Source organism: Megascapheus bottae, chromosome 29 (assembly GCF_031878675.1).
Source record: "Megascapheus bottae isolate mThoBot1 chromosome 29, mThoBot2.hap1, whole genome shotgun sequence".
Lineage (NCBI taxonomy): Eukaryota > Metazoa > Chordata > Mammalia > Rodentia > Geomyidae > Megascapheus > Megascapheus bottae.
Window position 1 is genome coordinate 7,351,253 of NC_143537.1, and position 18,856 is coordinate 7,370,108.

General features: G+C 43.4%; 1 protein-coding gene across 3 annotated transcripts in view; it reads right to left on the reverse strand.

Moving 5' to 3' along the window:
* Sgcd (sarcoglycan delta) overlaps window positions 1-18,856 on the reverse strand; it is a 408,119-nt gene that overhangs the window by 161,725 nt on the left and 227,538 nt on the right. For all 3 annotated transcript variants that reach the window (XM_090321219.1, XM_090321217.1, XM_090321218.1), the window contains one exon: window positions 15,772-15,960. In XM_090321219.1, coding sequence (XP_090177345.1) covers window positions 15,772-15,960 — 189 coding nt within the window. The remainder of the gene's footprint in view (window positions 1-15,771; window positions 15,961-18,856) is intronic.

The following is an 18,856-nucleotide window of genomic DNA, read 5'->3' on the forward strand; positions in this document are numbered from 1 at the left end:
ATATGAGATCATGTCTTTTCTTTTAAAGTGCAAAAAAATGAAAGAGGTTAGAGAGGAGGAAATTTTAAAAAATTGAAAATGTGGCTAGATTGGCAAGCATGCCCCTTGCAGCGACCTCTTAGAGGAAAACGGCCCTCTTCTCTGTAAATTACCTAAAAGGAGATGAATGTTAAGACCAATACAAATAAAACCCACTCTAATGTCTGTACAGCTAGATGAGCTCTCATCAAGAGCCACCTTCATCCCTCTGGTGTGATAGAAAGGAAGAGACAGATCACCACATTCGCCTACATCTTACTGAATGTCGTCTTCATTAGAGAACTCAGGTGGAAACACACAGGTAAAAAAGGGGAACACACTCTCATTCTAGAAAGGCTTGAAGAGCACAGGGGGAGGGAGGAAGAAGTGCCACGGGTCCAGAGTTCTTTCTGTAAGCTTGAGAGAGACCCACCGAGAAGGAACAAACTCATTCGGAATACTCCACGGCTAATAAGCGGCTAATGATGACCCCATCCCAAGAAAATGCCGATTGTGACTTGAAAAACTTCCACCTCTTTCCAGCACAGCAGATAATTTTCAGCCCCACAACACTTCCTGGGTAACTTGTTTACCTTTGCCTTCAAGGAATTCACAGAGGGAAGATGTATGCATGTGGGAAATATTCTTCCAGACATGTTAGGTGGAATAACATACAGTATTGTAGAGCAGCCTGCAGGGAGATGGAGGTGACATTTGTAAAGGTATGGGAAGAAAATGAAGGAAGAATGTCTGCATGAGCCATAACAGTTTCAAAAAAGACTGGAGAGAGTTGATGTGTAACACCGTCAATAACCACAGACTCACTTTTTTTTTTATGACATCACAGCTATGCCAGGATATACTGCAAAGCAACTAATAGACAAGAGACCAGAAGGTTCTAGATGACAGAAATACTACACACTATTTTGCTATCCCTGTAGGATCATCTCCAATGAGATGTCTCTTTCTATAACCGGTCATGTTCTCTTTTTTGCTCTTTCCTATGACCATTTCATACCGTTGAGCCAGCTCAAGGTAGAGACCTCGGGTTTCTCCCCCTCAGCATTCCCACTGGCTCATGCCCTGAGCTTCTCAATGCTGTCAAGCAATGGCAACCCATTTTCCTGACAGCATGGGTTTTGAGAGCACAGATTGTTAGAGGCTAACGTCCACACGGGATTGTCATCTGAGATCAGGTGGGATTAAAAAAGTGTGACTGTGTGTGAAAACTAACGCAGAGCAGAATGGGCTGAAGACTTCAGGGACTCAATTATCTTTTCCCATATACAAATGATTCCAAAAGACATACAAAATACAAACCCAAACCAAAGCACGAGCCAAACTCCAGAAGACGCCTTGCTCACCCTTCTCAGTCCCCTTCCCAATAATCCCTCCACGTGGAAACACAGACAAATTCTGGCAAAAGGGATGAAAAATGCAATCAATACACTGGAAGTTTTCCCAAATAAGGGAAAGACACACCAGAGGCCAAGGGCAGGGTAAAAATAGAAACGGGAGCTGGTAACTCTATGTCAAGAAGAGAAAAGAAATCATTGTTTTTTCATGAATCATCAACTTGCTGGGCGACAAATAAGTGGGGGGAAAAAAGAAAGGATAAATCCCATTAGTTTTCTATGCACACTGCTCTTCTGTCTACATTTTAAATATTCTACTCATTGTTGCTCTTTTGTTCGTTCAGAAAATGTCCCTTTCCTTTTTTTTTTTTCAGTTTTATGAATGCATAAAATGATCTCTCTTGACCACTGGCATGGAAATACAGGAGACAGAAATGTGTCCCCAGCCTCCCAGAAGTCTTAGGAGTGCTGGAAGCCAGTGAACCTGACCCCAGGGGTGGGTGACAACAGGACGCTAGTGTCAACATTGACTGGAAACTTCTTTCCAGATGGCATAACAACATCATAAATGACTCAAGTGCATAAATCATTCATCAGCTGCCAGAGACACACAGGGGATGGTGAGAGGTCCAACCTGCCACATCGGAGACTCTGCCACCAGGCCTCAGCACTGTGGGCCTCGCCTTGTTCCTCCATGGCCTCAGGTGGCCAGGCCTGGGGTTAGGGGTGGGGACATGACATTCCCCTGCTGGGCGGGGTTGACAAGGAATTCTGCACCCCATGGAGCCGGGTCTAGTAAAGAATCCACTTTCCAAGGTCACCAGTGCTGGTTTCCAGGCAGGAGCCCCTGAGGGCCAGCTGTGAAATGCTGAGTCCTGAACAATTTAGGGCTGAAGAGAAGTGAACCAAGTTAGACAACCTGTAATAGCTCCTGTGACTGGAGACATTACGACTGTTTTGGGTAGTTCCAGGCCAGAAGCATGGCTGTGAGGAGAAGGCGCTTGGAGGCGAGTGGGCGGAGCCAACTTTTCTATTGCCATTTTAGAGCCCATTTGGCATTTCTCTGCTGGGCGCTGCTAGGCAGACTTTACTCCCCCCTCCTCCATCTATCCTCTAGTCATTTTCAGCTTCTGGCACCTATTAAGTGCGCATGTGCGCACACGCACGTGTACACACACACACACACACACACACATTTTGGAATCTTTACGATCTCATCCCTTCCCTTGCCTCTGGGAGCTGAGAGGACAATGGCCAAAATGCTGGGGATATTATGCTGTTCAAACTACTTTCAACCAAATGACCCCCCAATTGCCCATACCTTACAGGTCTCCTAACACATTCCTGCCAGAAAGCTTGGCTGAGTATTGTTTCACTACCCCTCATCCCCTGAAGTCTTGGTGTGGGATTTCTTCCCATATTAGGTCAAATCTGCCCGTCTCTGGGTTCCCCTGCAGTCAATTAGACACGCTTCTATCTAGAAGCGTGGGTGGCTTATACATAACTGTCTTCCTAGGAGTTAGTGGTTATGTTTAGAACTCAATTGTAAGACCAAAGGGAGGGGACAGAATAGAAAAAATAAATCACATACCCATACCCCTTTTCTCTGAGGAGACGAATGATCTTTGTGGAATGTCTGGCCTCTCTCGTGCCCAGAGTCAGTCCCCGGCACATCAGAGCAATTTGGGCCCTGGAAGACTCTCAGGGAGCCAACTGGTCTTAAGCAAATGAATGATGACTTTTCAAAGTGGAGACAAGAGGCCCAGAAAGTACGAGCAACGCATCGTCAGGAACAAAAAGACACCTGCCTCTTTTGTCTGTCCTGGCTACCTTCGATGCATGATCCTCAGATCTCAGCCTCCTGCGTGGCTAGGAGTATAATCAGGAGCCAGCAGAGCCCGGCCCAGTGTAGCACTCTTCTCAAGCCCTCAGTACAGCACCTGGTCTCAGTAGGGTAGCTCTTCTCCATACATTCCCTGTGACCTCCATGCATAGAGTGAGTTCAGCAAAGGCTTCTCTGGGTACCTTTACAGTGCCCATGCCAGCCACCGTGGGCCCTTCTCACTTCTCCAGGTCTCTTCCACACAGACAAGAACGATTTGGTCTGTAACACCTTCAACACATAAAATTCATAAAGCATAATGTTTTCCGCTGTGAATGGCTGCGTCCATCTCCTCCTTACCCTCTCTGGCTCACAGAGCTTTGTATACAGGAACTGCATTGCTGGTGTGACAAGGTACGCTCTATTCTGTCTCTAGCTGACTTGCTTTAGGGAGATGGAAGCCTTTTATTAGCTTATGAGTGTCTGTCTGCACACGTGTATTAATACACAGAAATCATGAATCCAGGCACAGATATGTATATGTGTGTGTGTGTGTGTGTGTGTATGCAAGATGCTTGTGTTTGTAGAAATGTGTTGTATGGACTAGTTCACATATGTGTATTTCCTGTGCCAACTGGGCACAAATTGGGCACCAGTGAGGGATCCAAAGAGAAATGAGTTTCCTAAAGATCCCGTGGCATGGCATTGCCTATGCTATCTTTGAATATACATATGTAAAATGCAGATACCGCTCATGTATCCTTTCAGATAGCTCAAAATCCATGAAATCTCCTCCCCCAGCCATGTTTCAAGAAGGGCTTCTGTCACTGCTCTGTTTTTGACACTTCAGTGGAATGGGCCAGAGAGGTCAAGGAAGTCACTATCTTAACCCTAGCCCCTCACTGCTGGCATGTGGCGAGATGGCTTGCAGCACAAGCCATTTACACCATCTCTGGGTTCCAGGGAGCCTTTGCAAGATGCCATGCAATCAGGGTGTTCAGAGAGGACGAGCAGAATTGCCAAGGTCACACAGCTGATGATCAAGTCCCAGATCAGAACTCAGAGGGATGAGCCTCTACCCAGTTCTAGAGAGAAAATGGTAAAGAGCGCTGTTTAGAAAAAGATACCAAGCCACTGTGGACCTCGGCTTTACCAGTCTTTAGGGAGAAGGAAGAGGGGCTCATTATTCTTGAAGCCCTATCCTGTCACCAGTGATAGCCAGGCTCTATTTCTTATCCTTGGAAGTGAGTAAAATCCCCCACTGGGAGGGAGGCTGACTTCAAACAGGGAAAATGACCTTTCTATGGTCTATGTCCAAACCTCAAAAAAATTTTTTTTAAAAAGGCAATGAACATTCACAGAGCCTTTGAAAGTCAGGACACATACTTGATTTCTCCTTTCTAAACTGCTTTTGGGCAAATGCAGCCCAGAAAGTGGGCAGAGGGGTTTTTCTGGTGTTCAGTTTTCATCTCCCCCCGCACACCCCCCCACCCTGCAATTCATATCATCACCACTTTAGTTTGCAACTAAAATCCATGCATTGACTCCAAAGCCAATTTTACAAAGTGCCACATTCTCTTTCAATATTCCACGGATTGCACCATGCATTTTAAAGTACGTGAAGCCCGGGAGCTAATAATAAGAGAGGCGCCTAAACCATGCTCCTTCTGAATCGGTTCTCTAATACTGGGCGTTAATGAACCTTGGAGAAAATACAAGCAGGGGAGAACATTGTGGAGATGGCACCGTTTACCGCCAATGGCCACAGCGAGGCAAGAGTCACTGGAAAGTCAAAAGCTTCCCCCCAGGCCTCTGACTGTTCTGGATCCCAGCTTTCCCAGGTCTATTTGATGGTCTCCAATGGGCTTCATTCCATAGCCTTCCCGCGATGGCCCCTTCTTTAACTCTTGGAATGTTTGTTTATATTCTACATAGCCCACAGTCCATGGGTCTCAGTCCTGAGGCCCTGGGCTAAGGCTCAAGCCAATGCTCATGAACACATTCCCTGGCTAACACTGGGGCTCCATTCAAGACTTTTGGGCAAATGAGAAGCTTTTCTACATGCCCTGACTCCTCTGGAAGATGTGATCTCCTCACCAGGTTCCTTCCATAAGTAAGAAAGTGAATAAAAAGGTTGAATTGCCAATCGAGTAGTAATTCTTTGTGTTTCAATACTACTTTGCACAACATGCCTGTAAAGGCACAGGCTTATATAGCATAGGAATCTCACTCTATCTGTGTAAGGTTCTTCTTTGTCTTCTTAGGAGCAGAAATCCTGGAAATAACCAGGAGATGTAAAGATAATAGCTATTGTCTTTGACAGGGAGCTGATCAATGTAATCTGAGCTGTCATTCAAACAGAAGGAAAAGGGCTAGGCAACATAAGAACTTATAGAACCTGCCCAAATCATATTAGTCATTTCCCTGGCTTTCATCAAAAGTGAGGTGGGTCTACTCAACTCTTTATTTTTTTTTCTTGCAACCTTCAGAAGATGAAATGCCGAGCGGAAAAGGAAGACAATCTCGACTCGTTTTATGACAAAGGCGTAACAAAAAGGGAAGAAGAGATACGAATTCCTTGTGTTTTCAAATTCTGAAAAGAATTATTTTTGGATTCTGCATGTCCAGAGGAAAGCAGGAAATGTTGAGCTGTTGAAATCTGATATGTGAAGGTCAGCAGTGAGCTGGGTTATACGGGAAAGCCATTTGTGCAATTAACTGAAATTAATTATGCTCGTAAAATAATTTCACCAACATAACAATTTTTTTTTGACTAAGTCAGCTTTAATTTTTGTGGAGAACACTAAGACACTGAAGCTCTTATCAGAAAACCCTGTCTCCCCATGAAGTGAAAAAAGGTAAAAAAAATGATACTTTTTGGAATCCTCTGGAGAAACAAACAATTTAGGGGAAGCTCTACAGACAGAAATTATAGTCAATTATCCAACTCATAAAACCAACCACATTTTGAAGTTAGACTGCCCTTCATTTTCTCATGCATACCCCTTAATTAAATGGAAATAATCAGAAATGGCAATTAATAGATAACTGTGATTCCCTTAGTTAAGAGTCTAGAGCCCACTTACAATACTTTTAAATTGTTGGGAACGTCAAGAACAAAACCCAAATGGAGTGTTGTTTTCCTAACTCATTCCCCTTTCTGGAACAAGTTTTCTCAGCTGGTCATCTCAGAGGCTGTAACCTTGAAATTAGCAATTACTGTGTCGACACCATTTTTCCTAGCATAGATGAACTTCCAAACTTTATTCAGAGACAGGCAACGTGGCTTTGAACAGATCAGCTACTGGGAATCACAAAGGGAACGGGATTTTCAAACCACTGAAGTAAGCATTGTGACATACAAACCAGAAACAAGCCAGAAGAAATGGGCAGCCATCACGAAAGGACCAGGCTACCATGAAATGAGGAGAGCAGAATCCTAAGCATAGTGCTGTTTCCTCATTGACTGTAGCCTAGGGGGCGTGCACCTGCGTTGGAGAAGTGAGAAATGGAAATCTCCTTCCTCCTTCTACTACACTGACAATGACTGTTCCATGCCTTTGTTTCCATTTGAAGTTTCCCAAATCAACACCCCTAGCTCCCGTCTCATTCTTCCAGAGACACACCCATGGACCTATCCCAACCTGAACCACTCAAATCCAACCCTCACCATCTTGTGTTTCCGAGAACACCACACAACGAATAATCTATTTGTATGCTTCCTTCTAGGCCAGTCTCTTCCCGTGCCATGCATCAGTGGAGCCAGGAACACTATGTATCGATAAAATATTAATTATTAGAGCCAAGATGGTCTTTAGCAGCACTCCAGGATTTTTTTTAAGACTCCATTAGTTATGAATCCTATTACTACAAGGAGCAACACAAGACCCAAAGAAAAGTAAGCTGCTTGTCCAGCTTCTAGTAGATCAGAGGTTTGAACCCACACCTGTCATCTCTAAAGCCTGCTACTTTACGCTGCTCCTTTTCATGCAAACCAGGTCAGTTAGCATTGCAATTCCTGAGTAACTGTGTGTGTTTCAGAGTCCAATGCAAAGAATGAGCCAGGAAATCCAGCCTAAGAGGATTTGCTGTGAAGCAATTAAGTCTTCTCATAGAGAGGTCTCCTTACCTCTCAAGTTCAAAACACAATCTGTCCACATAAGAGGGAAGTGAATCAATAACGTTTCTCCCAGAACACAGAGAAGTCAGTTTCTCAGTGAATTCCACAAGAGCCACGGTGTCAGCTGGCATCAAGGAGTAGTGTGTGCTAGGAAGTGGGCACGAAAGAGACCGTGGGACTTAGTGCATTTTAGGAGACTGTCATTTCTCATGCGTCCTCCGAGACATTTGCATTTTGGACAACAGTCTGGACTCAGGGTCTTTGTGTGTGTGTGGTGGGGGGTGAGAGAGAGATAGGCTAATAGTTAAGGCTCTTCCATTTGAGCCACATTTCCAGTCTGGCTTTTTGCTGGTTAACTAACCTAGCGACATTGTCCGGCAAACTTGGTTAGCCAGGCTTTCCTCCAAATAAGACCCCCCCCCCCCCCAGGTCTCAGCCTCCTGAATAGCTAGAGTGACAGACATACACCACTGGAGCCATTATTCCGGGAATAATGACAATTCTTGAAGCTGCAGGGGGTCATGGGAGATCCTAGTGCCATCTCTGGCTGAGTGGAACAATCCTTCCTGAGCAGAGTTAGCCCCTCATGGCTGGTCCAAGAAGTAGCCTGGGAGATTCTAGACCAGTTCTACCAGAAAGAAAGAACTTTTGGGATGCTGTAAATATTGTTTGTCTTCTCTGTCCATGATGGCACCGGTGGGTGGCTGTGGCCAGTGTGACCGAGAACTGACACATTAGTGTTATTTCATTGGAATTCCCACCTGGAGAGTGGCATTTTTGTTTTTTCCATATCCATTTGAGCCTAGAAATTCTACGAATGAGTCTCTAGAAAAACCTAATGGAAAAATCTCCCCAATTCTTTTCTTATCATTTGAAAGAACATGTTTACTGGAGGAGGACTGAGCCCCAAATTCTCAGTAGTGAACATTCCTCTTCAGACTGGCAACTCCCCTCCTACCTTTGTGTCGTGCCTGCCTGCTTTAGAGGAGACTGAGCCAGTGGCTCACACTTGACATTCTGAATACTCAGGAGGCTGAGATCTGAGGATCAGTATTCAAAGCCAGTCTGGGTAGACAAATCCAAGAGACTCCGAGCTCTAAATAACCAGGAAAAAAAACCCAAAAACTGGAAGTGCTAGAGCATTAGCCTAAAACAAAACACACGTTGCAAGGGTGCAGGGCTCCAGACTTCAAGCCCACCTTACAAAAAAGTAGATATTCTGGCATGTATTTTTCCCCTTCCTTACAACTCTGCTTTTTGGGGTTATTCAGAGTTCAGAGTAACAGAACCACACAGGTACAAAGAGTTCTATGTAGAGAACATCTATGTGGGAGCTGTGAGGACTTTCTAATTATTTTCAATGCTGGGACCACAACTATAATTTTGTGTGTGTGTGTGTGTGTGTGTGTGTGTGTGTGTGTGTGTGTGTGACAACTCTAATGAGCAGCAGAGGTCACAGTATTAGCAAAATAACAGGATGAAGATGCACAGTAATTTGTTTCTAATTGGAACTCAAATTTTTCCGGCTGACCTCTCTAGAGTGCTTTTTGCCTCCTGGTGGACTTTACAGTGTCAACCTCACATCCCTTCCTGCCTTTCCAGCCCAGGCCCAGCTCTCCTCACCAGGACCTTCCTGGCCCAGGCTTCCCAGGCATTTTAACCCTTCCGTTCCCAGCCCACCAGCAGGCTGCTTTCTCTGCTCTCCCTTTAAAAGGTTTAATTCATCATTTGAGTCATTTTGCAAAGGTTTCTAGTACCAGATGGATTTCCCTGATGCTTCTTGGATAATTTTTAAGATAGATGTAAAGTTGGAAAGTGCAAAAATTATATTCCTTCGTACGCTAGGAGTTGGCTGTTCAAGTGGAAGCTATTCAAGTGTGTGTGTGTGTGTATGGGGGGGATGCTATGTTCTGGAGGCTAATGCTTGTAATCCGAGGTACTCAGGAGGCTGAGACTGTGTTTCAAATGTTTCAAAGCCAGAAGGGTCTTTGAGACTTTTATCTCCAATTATCTACCAAAAAGCTAGGAGTGGAGTTGTGGCTTATAGAATAGTAGCTTTGAGAAAATAAAGCTCAGGAATCAGGGATAGTATCGAGGCCCCAAAGCCAAGTCCCTGTAACAATACAAAATAAAGTTTCAGACTTAAAAAGACTGTAATTCTTAGTTTCCAATGTGTGCTTAAGAAATACTGGTAATTGAGCTGGTAGCTCATGCATATCATTCTAGCTACTCAGGAGGCTGAGATCTAGAAGATCACAGTTCAAAGCCAGGCAGGGGAAGAAAACTTTGTGACTTTATCTCAAGCAAATCATGAGAAAGCTACAGTAGAGGCATTTCTGAAGTGATAGAGCACCAGCTGTGAGCTAAGAAAAAAAAAGAAGCCAGAGTGCGAGGTCCCTGAGTTCAAGTCTTGTTGCTGGAGAAAAAGAAGATGACAAATAGAAATATAATTAAAGGCAAAGGGAGGGCCCCAAACATTCTATAACCTCACTGGAGTTGTGACTCACATCCACTGGTATGAATTACCAAGCCAATCCTCAGATCCTGCTCTGACAATTGACATTCATTCTTGCACGGGTACATAGTGCCTCAATATTTTCCTACCAGACATGACAGTAGAGTCACTCTATGGCCAACCATGCAATGAGATGAATTTTAAAGCTCTTTTTTAAACATAAAATTTCTATGGTGCTTATAAAAATAACTTTTTTGGCAATCTGGCAAGTAGGTGGATTTGGGTAATGGAAAGCTGGGGACAGGTGGCCGAGAGTCACAGGACAGAGACCATATTTCCATGTCTCCTGGAGAGGTGGGGATCTGTCCTTAATCTTCATACAGTGCAAGCCAACAAGATTGCTTCCTCACATTTGCTGAGCAAGGCCGTGTGTTAAGGAGGAGGCCCCAGCTTTTACACTCCATTATTACCCTTCTCCTTTCACATAATTAAAATGTAGCAGGTACTGGATACATGGCGAGGGAGTGTCTGTATTTAAAAAAAAATCCCTCTCCACAATCAAACCCAAGCACTCATCTTATTTATGATCTGTCTACCCTAATAAATCAACTAATGCCTCATTTTAAAGCCCATAGAAAGCTCTATTAACCCATCTTGATACATTTTAATTTAAAGTGACAGGCTATTCATAACTTCGCTCTATTCATTGTAAACATGTCTTTAGTATCTCCTCTGTACTGGGCCTGGGGCTCAGAGGTCTCAGTGGATACTCAGATGTATTTCTTTTTTTCTAGAACTCACAGCCCAACGGGAGAGACAGAGAGGACAAAAAATATATGAGAGGGTTGCCTGAGCTCAAGCTTGGAGCACAAAGAAAAGAGGAAAATACAGGAAGGGTAAGAGGGATAGAAGATCAAATGTAGATGGGTGGCTCACACCTATAATCCTAGCTATTCTGAAGGCTGAGATCTGAAGCTGTGGTTCGAAGACCAGAGTGCCCGCCTTGAGTGACAAGGCTAAGGGACAGAGCCCAGGTCCTGATTTTAAGCTCCAGTACCGGTACACCAAGAACCCCAGAGCTCTGCAGGTGTGTGTTGAGGTGTGTGGCCATACTTGGTTATGCAGCTCTGGCTGAGGTGGCATATTCCCCTGTGGAACAAGAGATTAGGACGGGAATGGTCAGGAATTGAGGGGACCTGCACTCCTGCCTCCAACGTCAAAGGTACATGGATACTGAAGTTGCCAGCAGATGGCCAATTGCACATGGAACCTTGGCTTGCAAATATGTCTTCCAAAGACAGGCTGGTGGCGTTTCCTCCAGGGCCTCCAGAGGGAGGCCAGGACCAAGGAAGGTTTTCATTCTCAAAGGCTGGGGGTCCCCAGGGCTTAAGGATCACCCACACCTAGCCAGTGGCTTCCAGCCCCCATAAAAGGTTACTCTGACTGGGTCGCCATTCCTTGATTCTTTCCCAAACCAATAAAAAGCCAGGATCCTGAGTTAGGGTACACACCTGCCCTTTTCTCTGGCTTCTATTGTTTAATAGTGTGTCCAATCTACAAGTATTAGGGCGCCTTCTTCTGACCCTCAGTGGATCTTAATCTTCCTGGAGGATAAATAAATCATGCCGGAAGACATCACACTGAACAAATTCAATTTGTCTTCATGAAAAATGGCTCTTGGGAAAGGGGCAGTACTGTGTGTTGATGAGGAAAAAGACTTGAGGGCTGGACTTCTGGCAAAGGCTCATCTTCGTTTTGGCACTGGCTCCCTGTGTGACCTTGGGCAGTGGTGGCGCTTCTCAGGGCTTCTGCCTCATTGATGAGACACAGCTCACGTGGGCACCTACCTCCGGGGACTACAGTAAAGTGATAAAGGAAGTTCTATTCAACAAATCAACACTCATGTCTTCCATGATCATTCTAGTGAACGCAGAGAGTTAAGGGAGTCAGGAGACTCGTGTAATACTGTTATAGGTAATTTGAAGACATACCATGCACTAAGCACTATCATGTAGGTACTTAACATCCAGGCAAAAAGGTAATTTGCAAACAAAGTAAAACAAAATGCCACGGGAGGAATCCCAATGGTTTGCCAGGCACAGGGCTGAGACTATGAAAGTGGAGAGAGCGCCTCACTGGCCTTGCTCTGGAGAGGTTTTCCAGAGTAGCTGCAATACCAAACAAAGCTGGATCACCACCTGTTCTACCTCTACTCCGTCATCCCCAAAGTCAGTGGATCTGAGGAAACGACTCCTCAGGTTTCCTTTTTGTACTTGAGGCCCGGATGCTGTCCCTGAGTTCTTTTTGCTCACAACTAGTGCTCACTTTACCACTTTGAGCCACAGTGCCACTTCTGGTTTTCTGGTGGTAATGAGTCGCAGGGACTTTCCTACCTTGGCTGGCTTTGAACCACAATCCTTAGGTCTCAGCCTCCTGAACTGCTAAGATTACAGCCATGAGCCACCAGCGGCTAGGAAGACATATAATTCTTTCTTTACACAGCCTGGATATTTTGTTAGTTCAGGACTGTAAAAACACCTTTACTGCTAGGTCTTGTGATGTAGTTCTGAAACAAGGTTTGCTTCCTCCTGCCTCCAGCCTTTGCTTTCAGGGAGGGTGGCGCCGAGTTCAAGTGTAGTCACAAAATAAAATTCCAAATATGTAACATTGGATGTACTTACATGTCCCCCAAAACATCTTTCAGACATCCTCTCTAGCTTCAATAGATTATTCAGAGGGCATCAGCTAGAAAATATATATGTATATATACACATATATATTCTATGTACATGTATCTATACATAAATACATGTATATAAACCCATGATATAGTAAAGCTGCAAAAGGTAATCACAATATAGCGAGGCCTGATTGTTTGCACTTTTCCATATCTCCAGTTTCTATGTAATCCAACACCAGCACCCTTTCCAGCTAACAATCTTTAAACATCTCTGCGTAAAACACTGACCTGCTGCCACTTTGATTTCCTCTGCCCTCCCAGCTCAGAGTCTCCTGCAGAACACTGATTCAGACTTCATGCTTCTTTTTTTTTCCTTTCTCTTCCCTTGAAAAAATCTTCATTGTCTGTAAATTACTATTTGTGAAGTAGGAATATAATTCTATGTTTTATATTGTAATTGATGGGAAAGTATGCTTTTAACTTGCAGGCCAAGACAAATTTCCTCGCGCTTCAGTTTTAGTTGTGCGAAGGCATTAGTGTGACAAAGTACCAATTATAGCTAATAATGAGGGGATTCTCACCTCTGCGAGTGCTTGGTTTGGTAAAGCTTCAAGGACTCTCCACTTTGGCAATCAATTTACTAAACTACACGAAATAGTTGGTTTCATACAGATTAGTACTTCAATGTCACGTTATTCTTCCAAGCTCATGTAAGGACAGAATGAAGTGGCATTTCAAATACTTATATATATATATTTTTTTTTTCTTTTCTTTTCTTTTTTGTCCTGGTACCAAGACTTGAACTCAGGGCCTGGGTGCTGTGCCTTTGCTTTTCACCAAGGCTTCTTCTCTACAACTTTATCCACATCTCCATTTCTACTTTTTCTTGGCTAACTAGAGGAATGAATCTTAGGTACTTTCCTGCCTGAGCTAGCTTTGGACCTGTGATTCTCATATCTCCTTCTCTTTAGCAGCTAGGATTATAGATGAGAGTCCCTAGCATTCTGCTTCTAATCTATGTTTTGAAAGTTCTACTTAAGAACACCACAGCGGGCCAGGAGCATGGTCTAGTGGTACAATGCTTGCCTAGCACGCATGAAGCCCTGGGTTCGATTCCTTGGCACCACATACACAGAAAAGCCTGACGTGGTGCTGTGGATCAAGTGGTAGAGCACTAGCATTGAGAAAGCCCAAGGACAGGACGGGGAATGTGGCTTAGTGGTTGAGTGCTTGCCTAGAATGCATGAAGCCCTGGGTTCAATTCCTTAGTACCACATACACAGAAAAAGCTGGAAGTGGTGCAGCAGCTCAAGTGGTACAGCACTAGCCTTGCGCAAAACCAGCTGAGGGACAGTGCCTAGGCCTTGAGTTCAAGCTCCAGGACTAGCAAAAAAAAAAAAAAAGTTACAGAACATGCAGGTTGTTTGCTGGCCACGGTGGGCCCTGTTTGTTGGTGGGAAGGATCTTTAAGGCTAGACTTCAAGAAACTTCCCCTCACCTCATTATATCCTCAGCAGCCACTTTCCTCCGTTTCCTATCTGACCATGCCTCTCTCCCCTCATCAAACACTCTTATATGTGTCTATAAAGGTTGTCCAACTTCATAACAGGTCTAACTGAGTCCAAATAAGACACAGGCATTAATACCCTCCAACCCTCTGGCTTGGGCTCTATATGGCTCTGTGGAAACTGGCACTGACTGGCACAGTTTTCCATAGTTGATGCTTGCATGCAGAAGCCTCTCTCGCTCTTTCTCTCCCCCTCGTCTGTTTTTACCCCTAAGATAGAACTCTATCTCATGAAAGTGACTTTTGATGACTGCACTTCCTAGCTTCAACACAAGTATTACAACACGAGCCACTCAGATGCCTGAAGCACTGTTTCTAACTTTGGTTTAGAGATTTCATTGAACCAGGCATCAAGAAACCCTACTCTGTGAGATGGACCGTCCCATGCGTACAAAATACGCAGCCCCTTTCTTCTCTAAAAGGTCAGTCCATCTGGGAAATTCATGAGAGATTTCCAGCCTGCCAGGGGTCACAGGAGCACTGAAGAGGGGCTTCTCCAGAGAGAGAGATAAAAGGGACTCACAAGACATGGCTCAAAGGTGACAAAGTGAGAGTAGGCAGAGAGCAACCACAGAGAAACAAACCTCATACAAGTATATATAATCCTATTGGGGTCCTGCACAGAAAACTCTCACAGTTCATTTGGTTATGAGTGTACTTTATCACATGGGAGTTTTCTTTTATTGCCAATCTAAATACAAAACTTTTCACATCAGGACAAGAAATGATTCTTGAGGCAACAGATTCTGCCCACTTTCTCTTCATTAGTAAAGTTGAATGACTTAAATAGACTGAAATCACTAAGGAAAGAACTTCAGGAAAAAAAATACCAATAGTTATTTATTTTTCGGGTGTTTTTAATATGAACTGCAACAAGAAAATGTCCAGTCTATACAATGACCTTAAATCGACAGCAAGAATATTGTTTTTTCCTTTCCAAAAAAGCATCCACACAAATTCCCACAAAATGATTCCCACAGCTAGATTATGGTCATTTCCATCTTACCTATGCAGTAGCAAGAAACATTTTCTTCCCTAAATTCAGAGAACCACAGCAATGGACAGGTAAGTGAATTAGACAGCTCAAGTTCTGAGAGCATGCTCAAGCCTCAATTCACTCAAGTATTTCAGCTTTGGCCTCAAGAAACCTCTTATAATTGCTACAAAAATAGGCAAAAAAACTTTTGAATGTATTCAAGTTCTTTCTGTATTCTTAACTCAAATTACTGGAAAAGGACAGGATACAGAAACCCATTATCAGAAGTAAGGAAATCAATCAAGACATCTTAAACGACAAAATGACTCCTAGATAGATTACCAGTCTCAAAAACATTGAATTAGCCAGAGGCTAGTGGCTCACTGCTGAAATTCTAGCCACTCAGAAGGCTGAGATTTGAGGATGGCATTACAAAGCAAGAAAGCTGGTGAGATTCTTATGTCCAATTAACCATAAGAAAACCCAAAGTAGAGTTGTAGATCAAAGTGATAGAGTGCAAGCCTTGAGCAAAAGAGCTCAGTGCCCAGGCTCTGAGTTCAAGCCCTACAACCGACTAAACAATCAAAACAGCCATTGCAATTAGACAGAACTTAATGTTCATATTCCAGCTGGATAGAAATCCTTTTGGATCCAAACCCCAGGCTGCTGCCTGAATCGCACTGTTGGACTGTGTAACATTCCTTCACCCTCTTGCTTCACGTTTGCCCTTCCCTCCAGCAAGGAAGAAACATTAGCCGTGCACACGGGCGTTACTTACGATTGTGAAGTTCATGACTTTGAGAATCCAGATGGTCATGGCCAAGTTCACCAGGATTAAAATCATGAGGAGCAGCACAAAGAAATACAGGCACCTTTTCCGCCAGCCGTAAATGCCCACTTTGTATACCTGCGGCCCTTCTGCGCTGGCCATGTCACTCCGGTGGTGTGGGAACTGTTCCTGAGGCATCTGGAAGGAAGGGGCAGAAAGGGGGACACATGAAACTGCTGGGAAACCAAGGGAGAGAGAGAAAAAAAATAAAAAAAAATAAAAAATCGAGTGAGAAAGAGAGAGGCCTGCCTGCTGCCTGAAGTTCTCACCTCCCTGACAACTGTAAAAATCTGCAGTAGGGGGTGGGTCACAAAGGAATCCTCCTGCAGTCTATTCTAGCTTCTCCCTGGATGGGTTACGATAGCCATAAGCATACACACCCCCGGAGAAAAAGGAGTCCCAAACTCAGGTAGCCATTTTCCCCAGTGATTGGGAATTTCAACTTTTTGGGGAATAGGGACGTATGTTTAGAGATCTACCAAAGGCCTCAAGGTAACGTTAAAATGTGGGGGGAGAGGGGTGGCAACCCTTAAACACCATTGATGAAGGGCCAAGTAATGTTTAGCAAAGCTGTTCTATTGGTAAGCTAAGAAGGAATGAAAGCTGCACAACTTTGCCCCCCCCACACACACAATAAGCGAAGGGATTCTCCAAAATGTGATACCAACACACAATGGAATTTTTCACGCCATTAGAACAAAAGAGGATGATGCCATTCACAGGGAAATAAATGGATGGAATGAGGACAAATCATGTTAAGCGAGGTAAGCTAAGCTCAGGGAGACAAATGGCACATGTTGTCTCTGATATGCGAAAATGGGATTAAAATGCACCAGAGTGTGATGAATTCTATAGGATTCTAGATGCTCCACACATGGTGAGAGCTAAAGAAGATAGCCTTGGGAGAGAATCACAAAGGCACAATGCCTTTACATAAAATTATCTATTTCAAGATATATCTTGAACTATGGAAACGAGATTTTATTTAAATTTTTGATGATTCTGTCTTTTATGTATTGTGCATTCAAATAACTACCTTCAGGAGGGGGGAGGGAAGGCATAGAGCTCCAGAGGAAAAGGGTAAAAAACTACAGTAGTGGAGCTCACTGGATAAGAGTGGAGGTGAACTACATAACCAGTAGGTGGAGATGGGAGGGAGGGATTGGGAGAGAGGAAGGAAGGAAATATGCTAATTACCTGACTCATGTAATTATAATCCTTGTGTACATCACCTCTATAATAACAATGAAGTCAATTAAAAAGAACCAATTATACCAGATATAAAAGGGCTTATGTGGAAAAGCTTTACAATTCCTTCAGGTTCAGCCTGCTTAGAAACCCTCACTCTACATTGTGGGACACAATATAGAAATATGCAATCTATAAATTACAATTATCTATTATTTGACTATCCACCACACTATCATTTAACTATTCATAATCAGGGCAATGTTATAATAGAACCTACTCCGTAGTCATATGATAGAACCCGACCTGGAGTTTCTCCACAAGATCATTTGCAATGCACATTTTACTACTTATGTGAGTTCGAAACCCATGACCTCCGGATTAGAATTTCCAGTAATCGGACCCACCACAGTAGGCAAAAGTTTCCTTCTGGGCTCCCTACATTTGCTAGAGTTCACTGGGGAGTTAACCATTTTTTGGATTAATTTGGCAAAGAAAGAGCCTCCCGTTGAGCCATGTGAATTGTGTGGTTTCTGATTGAGCGCTATTTACCTTCAAGAGCTCTTTCTATTCAGCCATTCATACAAGGTAGCAGTCTTGGACTACAAGGGTCTGGCAAGATTTAAGGAAATTGCATTGAAGTTATCACTTTTCTTCTTGATACAAATGACTAGCATTATTGTTTTTTTTTTCTCTTGTAACATTCACCCAGAAGAGCAAATTCCTGTTTCGTAGACTACGAATGGAATTTTCTTTTCAAATAGATTTTCTGAAATTAAGATATTTGCATTCCATGCTTTGGTTTTCTAACGATTGGAACCTATAAATGCTGAGTAACTTTTACTGAAAATCATACAAGGATATGTACTGAAAATTCATATAAATTTAAGAACATCTTGTCATATTTTAACCTCTTTCCACTCAGAAACTATTTTGTAAAAAAATGGTTTTGAAAAAAATCTGTCAGAGATGATTACTATTTGAGGGCCACATTCAATATACATGTTCAAAGCATGAACACGTTTATATTTCCATGTTTTCAGAGATGAGAATATTTTACAGATTGTTCTAACCTGGTCTACTTTCTATAGCAAAGGGTCAGTTTCATTAAAGGATACACGAAGTGAAATTTTCAACAATTAGGTGAGGCAGGAAGTTTTCAATAACTAGGTGAGACAAGAAGTTTTCAATAACTAGGTGAGATAGGAAATGAGTTTTTCAACATGTAGGCTAAATTTGTAGACATTATATGGCAACTAACTTCTAGAAATACTGATTTTTTTTAAAGAACTAGTTTGCTGTGATCTCTGAGTGTATAATCCAGCCCTGAGTTCCAATCCCAAGAATGTCCTCTACAAAAGGGAAAGTATGCATAAATGATGGTAGACATTTGTGAGACAGTACCGTGTGCCAAACATACTAAATGCTTTGCTTCTGTGAGGGGCAGTGGGACTTAATTTAGGGCCTGCCACTTGCTGGGCAGCTGCTCCACCACTTAAGCCACACTTCCAGTCCTTTTTACCCTCCCCCACCCCAGTTATTGATGAGGGAAGATATTGGACATGGACCAAGCTCTGTTGCCTGTGTCACTTAGGATGATTGGCAGGTCCTACTGCTTCTGGCCCCCAGTAGAGATGGACTCATGGAGTCTTTCAAAGTCACTCCCCCCGTTTTTTGTTTTGTTTTGTTTTTCATCTGGGCTTGAACTGCAGTCTCTGTCTCTACCACTCAAGCTTGTCTTGGACTGTCATCCTTCTCTACCTTAGCCTGCCAAGTAGTTGGAATTATAGGCATATGCTACCATGCTTGACTTATTCAGTTAAGACCAGGCCTTGCTAACTTTTGC